Below are 9,153 nucleotides of genomic sequence, written 5' to 3' on the forward strand. Positions count from 1 at the left end.
GCATAGAATTTATAAATAAATTTTTTCCCCTATTTGACCTTAAAAAAAGCATGGAAAAGCCCTATTTATTTGTCAAAATTTAATACTAGACATTATTCCAAATGATGCAACACAAGACACCATATTGTGCCTTTTTTTTTCTTTGAAGATGTTTTATAATTAAAAAAGGAAAATGATGTTTTATTTTTAAAATTAATTATAGAAATGTTTACTTGTAAACATATTTAATATATGAATAGAGTTTATGAGGCCATGAATGTTAAAATTTTCAATTTTCAATTAGACTGAAGTAATCGTGAGATTAATTGAGCATATGATTATAAGGATAATTCATAAACAAAAAGAAAAATTAGGAGAAGCTGAATTTATTTTTATTTTTATTTTATTTTTTTACATTTTTTGGGTACTCTCGGAGAAGCTGAATTGGGATCTGAAACAGTCCATATACTTAGCTCAAACCGTGCAAAACAATGTCCAATGGGCAAAAATAGGGCCCACCAACAAACTCCATAGTCCACTCTACAATTTGCATTTTTATGATTATATTCAGTTCCAGGAAAGTTGAAGGCCACAATAAACTGGGTTCTTTTACACATTTTATTATATATATATATATTAATGATTATATATACTATCCTGGTCCTAAATATAAGAGTTACTTTGGATTCAATTTGATCTTAAATATAAGATCCTAATCCACTTTATATCTCATATTTATTCATTTTCCCTTAAAATATTCTTTGTTGCGATTAAACATGTTAAAGAGTGAATTCTAATGTCTATAATTAATAAAAATATTTTATGAAAGGAAACATTCATTTATTAAAAATAATTAACTTGACTAATTTTCTTAACATTCGTAAATTAATTGTCTATATCTTATATTAAAAATCAGAAGTAATATTAATGTATCAAAATGTACATCTAATCCAAACTATACATGTCATTTTTAGGGGAAAAAGTTAGGCATTTAATCTTATATTCTATTTGTACTTTGTTTCCAGTCAAATTCGACATGCGTTTTGTTTTAATCCATGATTTACCCTTTAACTAAATTTCATTAGTACCAAGGTACCGAGCATGAGCTCTAAGCAGGCTCTTGATCATCCCTTATATATAAAGGCATATAGTGTTTGTTTATATCAGTTTATTTTAAGTAATTTTATGTTGTACAAAATGAATATATGAAAAAAGAATATTCTTATAAACCATAACATCGTTGTGAAATACTTGTCCGGTTCTAAATATATTATTCATTTTGTAATGTAAATTGCACAACAAAATGGGTCTTATATTTAAGATGGGGGGAGTAGTTATCTAATATTACATTTGATTGTTAATATAAGAGTTAATTGACTAATTTGAGTAGATTAAAAAAAATTAGATAAGTTAGTTATTTGTAATAAATATATATTGTCTTTCCTAAAATATCCTTGTTAATCAAGTGTATTAGTTAAAACTACCATTATTATAAGAACTACCTTGAAAAAAAAGAAGATAAATATAAGAGACAAAGTAGATTAGAGTCTTATATTTAAGACTAAAATAAAAATAAATAAACTCTTATATTAAGAACCGGAAGTAATATAAATTTTACTAGATGTCTAAATATTAGTAGGCTTTCAGTAGATGTGGGAAATCCCAATCGGTTAAACTTGGGCATAGTGATGTAAAATATATATATATATATATATATATATATATATATAAAACATAAAAATAAGATAGATGAATTCATAAAGTAGAGTTTCAACATTTTGAGTTAAAGATGCGATGTTAAATCCAGTGTGTGCATATAACCCAACTCTTCCTCAATACTCATTTATCATCCCCTCCCATTACCAAGCTTTCCTAACCATTCCTTGCAACATTATTTTTAGTTGAGCTCAGTGTATTCATCGCGAGGAGGGGTGACTAATCGTAAATTTACCTATCAATTAAGTGGCTTTGTGAATTGTGAGGATCACGCCTAATATTAATTAATTAATGCTTTTTTTTATGTGAATAAATATGAGGATATGCTTATCTTTAATTTAGGCTGCGTGCTTTATTGTTTTTAGGTTCCACTGGACTAGGCGTGGAGATGCCATTTAGGGGAATCGGCATGCTTTAAGAGCTATATATCATATATGATTCTTCTATATATTCTTTTGCGCACATGATATTATTAGGAAAAAAGATTTAAAAAAATGACAAATGAACTTCATAATGCTAAAAAAGTATGCTGAATTTGAGAAATCCCAATTTAGTCACCAAAGCTCCAGTGACTAGCCGAGATTGGTCACCGGAGTTTTGCAGGTCAGAAATGATTTTTTAAAATTTTTTACAATTTCAGTATAATGGTTAACAATTTTATATCACTATTAACAACTTAATAGGTTTTTTAGGAAGTTTAACAAGCTCCGGTGACCGGAAATAATTTTTTTGAAAATTTTTACAACTTTAGTATAATAGTTAAGAATTTTTGTAACGCTATTAATAACTTCAGTATAGCAGTTAACAATAGGTTTTTCAGGAAATTCAACGGCCGAAAACAATTTTTTGAAAATTTTTACAACTTTAGTATACCAATTAACAATTCTTGTAACGCTTTTAATAACTTCAATATAACGGTTAACAACAGGTGTTTGAGTGTGTTAACGGTATTACTGAAGTTGTAAAAATGCTACTTTTCAAATTTCCTGAAAAACCTGTTGTTAACTATTATATCAAAATTGTTAATAGCGTTACAAAAGTTGTTAATTATTATACCAAAGTTGTAAAAATTTTCAAAAAAAAAACAGTTGTTAAAGTTATAAAAATGCTATTTTTTTTAATTTTTAAGAAAACCTGTTGTTAAATGCCATACCGAAGTTGTTAATAGAGTTACGGAACTTGTTAACGACGTTATTGAAATTGTAAAAATGCTACTTTTTAAATTTTTCAGAAAATTTGTTGTTAACTACTATATTGAAATTGTTAATAACATTACAAAAGTTGTTAACTGCTATACTGAAGTTGTAAAAAAAAATTTTTTTAAAAAAAATAGTTGCTATAGTTGTAAAAATGCCTTTTTTTTTTTAATTTTAAGAAAACATGTTATTAAATACTATACTAAAATTGTTAATAAGGTTATGGAACTTGTTAATGGCATTATTAAGTTGTAAAAATACTACTTTTTGAATTTCTCAAAAAACTTGTTATTAATAGCATTACATAATTGTTATTTTTCTGTCTTTTTCCCATATTATTATCTACATGAAACTCTGAGTAGGAGTTTTCATTTTTGCACGTCTTTCATAATGTGATATACATAATTGTTGATATATCTTTTTAAATAAAATCTAAAATGGAAAGGAAAAGGGGAAATTGCTAAAAATTTCCACATTAAAATATTTATTACCTAATCAAATATACTTGACATTTGTTTTTAAGAATTTGGGTGTGACTCATCTTCAGGGAGTATAATTTTTATTGAATTGTGTGCAATATAGTTTTGTATCTTTATCATATACAAATACTTTTTTGTTTTATATATAGTTGAAAATAGCTTACGGTTGGGGAAAAAAAAAAGTTGCATCAGTTGAAGAAGATGAGTTACAATCGCTCAATTCAAGTTTTTTTTTTAAGCACTTTTTTTTTTGAAATAAAGGGGGTGTTTGGAAATGCTTAAAAGTGTTTCTAAGAAGCATTTTTCCGCAAAACAAGACAAATTCTTTCATATATTTACTTCGTAAATCATAAAAGCATTTTTGAAATCATAGTTTAGTTTATATCCAAATACCTTAAAGACTTTTCAGTAGTTTTTTAAAGGAAAAGAGACGCTGGAAAGGAAAATTCTAAATAGAAAAGACAGCCAACCCAAGACCCAACGCAGTATAAGTGCTCATATATCTCAGTTTCCCAGGCGCTTAGACCCTAAAAAATTATTTTTCATTTATGAAATAAAATTCTATATTTATTTTAGACAGCATAGAATAATTTGAAAAGGCTAAACCAAAACTCGTGAAGCTAATGTTACTTCTATGGAGAACAAGATGCGGAGGACTTTTTCCTTTTAAATGCCTGCTTATGGGTCCGTATCATGAGCCGCCCACACAAGTGAAAATTTGAAATCAATAATACTAATAATCAGACCCCAAAAAAGTACTGAGAAAATTGCAATCAGACCGCACCTAAGAGAATTAAATACAAAAAAGTCATAACTACCGTGATAGTTATTAATTCTTACATCTTAACTTGTTAATGACTACTTTTCAATTATCAATGCAAAATTAAAAAAAATAATTTGGTAATTAAACAAACAAAATATTTTGTAATGAGGTTTTTTGGGACTTCAGAATAATTTGAGGATCTCAATATATCATTTTTTATTTAATTCTCTTGGATGGGATTTTATTACAATTTTCCCAAAAATAATACTACCTCCGGTCCTAAATTTAATTGGAGATTCAATTTAATCCAAATATTATATTTCAATTTATTTTGTCTTCTATATCTATTTATTTTTTTCTCAAAGTAGTCCTCGAGATTATTGCACATGTTAAAAAAATTTACTCTATTACACACATGATTAACAAGAATATTTTAAGAAAAAACACATATTTATTACAAATAATTAACTTAATTAATTTTTTTAACATTTACACATTAATTATTTAGTTAAAATCTGGACTGTGGACGTAGTATTAAGTACTGACAATAAAATAGCATTAAGGTGCTGTTTGGTATGAGGGAAATGAAGAGAAGGGAAGGAAAAGAAAAATTTTAATGATCTCTATTTAAAAAATTGAATAAGCAGGGTTTTCAAATTTAAATAAAGAAAAAATAATATAAAAAATTAATTAAAAACTTTTAATTTTTTAAATCGAGCTTATTAAAATTTTTCTCCTTTTCTTTCGTCTCATTTTTCCTGTACCAAACGGGCCCTGAGACGCCAACGTTGGGTACCCATTTGGAGACTATTGCCCTGGCAGCGGTTGGGTTACAGTTTGCCGTTTCCGGCGACGATAAAAGGCGTCTGGACGACTAGGTCCATGAAGGCACCGATCAAAGGGGAAACTGGGAAAGGGTCGACACGTGGCAAACATATGGGTGCCAGGTGGACGAGTGGAGATAGCCACGTGGTTATACGTGTCAGCTATTGAGGAGTTGAAGATGGCTGAAAGGCCATGGAGACAGATGGTAAAATGGACATGAAACAACGAGAATGGCAATGTTATCATATTTATTTATGATTTATTTATTTTCATAAATAAAAAAATTTTAAATATTAACAGGGTTTAATACAATTTTTAGTGTACCAAGTTTATTCTCATTTTAATTTTGGTCCATAAAGTTTTAACCCATAAATTTTAGTCTTTTAAGTTTTTTTTCCCTATAATTTAATAAAAACCTGGACCAATTTACTCCATAAAGAATTAAAACCTATGACTTAAAACTTGAAGCAAAACCAAAATAAAAACAAATTTAAGAGATAAAAAATAATATTAATTCTAAAAAAAATCAGACAATGCCACCAAGAAAGAGACGAGAAACGGAAGAAAGTCATGATTGTTGGACGCGAATTTTAACATCGTCGGTCCTAAAAATTATTGGATTTAGCTGACAAAAAGATGGTCCAAGAAGGGAATTCGGCCCCCTTCATTCATGGTAAGATGACAAGTTCAAGTTCTGCTAATAATGTCAAAACTTTTGCTAAAATCCCAACTCACTTAAATTTTCTGTTGGAAGAATTGAGAGGGCATTGTAAGAAAAAAACTGAGAAAAAACGATGGCATTGGCTAAAAGTCTTCGCCTTGACTTGCTGGCTACTATGGAAGAACAGATGCAGAGGAGTTATGGAGGGAAAGCGAAGCCATGCGGAAGAACTTATACATGCGGGACTACATCTGCTCATGGAGTCTACAGAACAAGGAGAACTGAAGCATCAGCTATTTGGCACATGCACAGACTGGGAAGCCAAGTGGACCCCTCCGCCTGAGGGGTTTGTTAGATTGGATACAGACGGATCTGTCAATACGTTAAAATTCGCGGCATGTGGAGGCATAGTTAGGAACTCAGCAGGACAATGGCTCGTCGGGTTTAAAAAGAAATTGGGTTTCCTACCCTCTACGGCAGCAGAACTATTGGCGTTACAAACAGGACTGGAAATTTGCAAACAACAAGGTTACAGCAAAGTGATGGCGTATACTGGAAATTTACAAACAACAAGGACTGGAAATATGCTTATGGTAGATGAAGGTTTTCAACATCCTTTACGATCACACATAATGCAAATACGAAATCTGATGTACTCTGATTGGGACCTCAAGATCAACTACACACCTCGGGATAACATTCAGTGTGCGGACCAACTGGCTAAGGAGGCGCACAGGCTTACAGAAGGAATGATTATGTTGTGGCATCCACCGGCCGACTACCTTTCTCGCTTTAGGGATGACTTAGAGTAGTTTTTCGTTCCTGTTAGTTCTTTATCTTCATCTTGCCTTTCCTATATAAAAAAAAAAAAAACTCATTCCATCGGCATTTTCAGGACCAAAACTATATTTTGTATTGAATTTGAATTATCTGAAATGTTGGCCTCACGGCAGGCTGAGCCAGACCCAAACCCAAAATAATTCATGGAATGGAGTGGGGAAGTAGTCAACAAGTCATTCATAATGTCGTAGAGATTAATTTTTGGTCTACACTTGCAATATGATGACAGAGCCAAAATCATTTATCATAATTCACTACTTCGTTGAAAACAGGAAAATAAAAAATAAAAGCTTAACAACTTTGATTTTGGGTTGTGTACGGCAACTGAAATAATCATACTACCTAATTGGAGATGATATACAATCAAATGACAACACGTGACACAGGAGATAAGCTAAAATAATAATAATAGGGTGCGCTTTGATTTGTCTTTCATATCCCGACGCATCTGACATTTCCAGCATTTCTAAATTGCCATGCCTTAAACAATACTAACACCGCACAAACCATCACGAGCATTCATTCATTCATTTCAATGGCTCATGCTCAAAACAAACCATCACGAGGATTCCGTTCCCCTCTCCACAAATATGCCACACCCCACCATATCCCCCCCTCCCGGAGGGGACCATCACCATCCCTTCCATTTGTTCCTCAAATATCCCGCCATGACCACGTGTCAAATTCTAATAGGACACTTCCCTAACCCCAGTCAAATGCTCAGTGGACCCTACACACCCATAGCATCCCTCTCGACGACATCTCCGCCCCATATAATAATAATAATAATAATAATGTAACAATTAAAAGCGCACGCATATCTTAATCATACAATATAATACCCAACATGCTTCCATGTTCCATGTTCTAACTTCTAATTCTCATCCATGCCAACAACATGAAATGACGACAATACCCTTGCAAAATGGCAACGTGTTGGTCATCAGGCCCAGAAAAACAGAAGCAGAAACAAAGGATATGATATATTAATAAAACTAGTTTACCCATCAGAACGAGAAAATTTAAGTCTACTTCATTAACTGCCAGGTGTCAGTTAAGAGTATTCAAAAAGTCCATAATTCATGAAGTTCAATGGTCCATAGGCTATTCAAAATATTAATACTACGCCCAGAGAAGGGTCTAACGGCTAATCCTAACGGCTAGAAGCGGACTCAGATCAGAAACAGTTAAAATCAGAGCGTCCAACTGCTATTTTCTCATCTCAGGCTTCAGCTTCTGTGTTAGCGCACTTCTTTCCTGGCGAGCAGATGGCCCACACGAAGCCAAACGGGTCCTTCACCTTGCCCACGCTCTCCCCGCAGCACGCGCCCTCCCCAGACACGATCTCGCCTTCCGCAACAGCTCCGGCGCCAACCGCCTTGTTAATGGCAGCTTCTACCTCCTCCGTCTCCAGGCACAAAACGACACCGTTGCCAACACTCTTCGCCCTGGAAATATTTAATCAAAACAATTTAAAAAACATATGAAAAACAAGACAAAATCAGTTTCATTTCACTGAGAGTGGCACGCTTCCAATCATAAACGAAGAAAAATATAGCGAAAGAAAACAAAATCACTACAAAACATTGAACAGAATCGCCTAAAAAGTCAAGTCAATAGACCACGAAAGTCTTATCTAGTAGGTATAGCGAAACTGATATCACGAGATTTGATAATAAAACGACAATATGAACTGTGTGTGCAGTAAGTTTTCCAGGATACAAGGATTAAAGCGTGAGATCGAGCAGATCGAAACATAAACAACACAAATTCTACAATTAAATCACCATTCGGCGAACATGTAACGAAAATCACGACCATTATTCAGAACAAAACTACATAAAGGGTAAGATACAGCCAAAAAAATCATTTGAGTACGACAAAAGGTTTCAAAGTGAATCGAAAAGCAAGATATACGAAATATGAAACGATGAGAACGATAGAATGGCTAATAAAAGGTATAAAACACAGAAGAGAAAGGAAATAGCAAAGCAAAGGACAAAAGAATTATCAGCTACGCTTTATTAATTAGTTGCGCCAGGATACCGGTTTTTAGGGTACGAAATTTAAGACAAAAGCAGAAACAACACGAAATGTCTTTTACAAGCGTATTGTTCGGTTCGGTGAGCGATCCTACAGAAACAAACACTCATATATAGAGCACAAAAGATCTCAACGCAGAGCAGCACAAGAAACGAAAATCAGAGACGCGAGGAAAGAAAAAGTAAGCAGATATGATCCAGACGAGAAAGTGAAGAAACAACACAGAAAGCGAGAGGTATAGACTTACGGAGCAGCAGAATCGTCGCCAAGAGGTCAGAGACGAGGATGGTGACGCCGGCGAGCTTCAGCTCAGCAGAGAGGATGAGAGGGAGCTCTTGCTCAGCCTTGCGTTTCGGATGAGTTGTACGGCCAACCTCCTCGGCACCAAATGCAGCCTTATAGAACTGAACAGCGTCGTTTGCCTTCGGCGCCTCCACCAGTATCTGCGGCTTCACAGCGGAGAACGACACCACAGTTGCTGCCTTCTCAGCTCCACCATTCTGAACCTCCGGTTGCGCCATTGATGGATCAGAGAGTTAAAAAGGCACACACAAAGCTCCGCAAAAACCCTAACCCTAGGAGAGAGAAAGCGAGGGGGAGGAGACGAAGAAATGGAAATGCGTGAAGTGGGGTTGGGGGGTGGGACAGTGT

The 9,153-nt window shown here is 33.4% G+C and overlaps 1 protein-coding gene and 1 pseudogene across 1 annotated transcript; one reads left to right on the top strand and one right to left on the bottom strand.

Annotated features, from left to right (window-relative positions):
- The first annotated feature begins 5,594 nt into the window (after positions 1-5,594).
- Positions 5,595-6,431, top strand: LOC114730078 (uncharacterized). The gene has a single exon (XM_028917103.1). It carries the CDS (start codon positions 5,595-5,597, stop codon positions 6,429-6,431), a length of 837 nt encoding a protein of 278 aa, XP_028772936.1.
- A 1,038-nt stretch (positions 6,432-7,469) lies between these two features.
- Positions 7,470-9,095, bottom strand: LOC114730081 (uncharacterized protein At5g48480-like; annotated as a pseudogene).
- Positions 9,096-9,153: the final 58 nt, after the last annotated feature.

Source organism: Neltuma alba, unplaced genomic scaffold, assembly GCF_004799145.2.
Source record: "Neltuma alba isolate B1F8T4 unplaced genomic scaffold, ASM479914v2 tig00012707_pilon, whole genome shotgun sequence".
Lineage (NCBI taxonomy): Eukaryota > Viridiplantae > Streptophyta > Magnoliopsida > Fabales > Fabaceae > Neltuma > Neltuma alba.

Excerpts from the sequence above, each read along its gene's own strand:
- LOC114730078 (XM_028917103.1), top strand. The coding sequence starts at position 5,595 with ATGGTCCAAGAAGGGAATTCGGCCCCCTTCATTCATGGTAAGATGACA.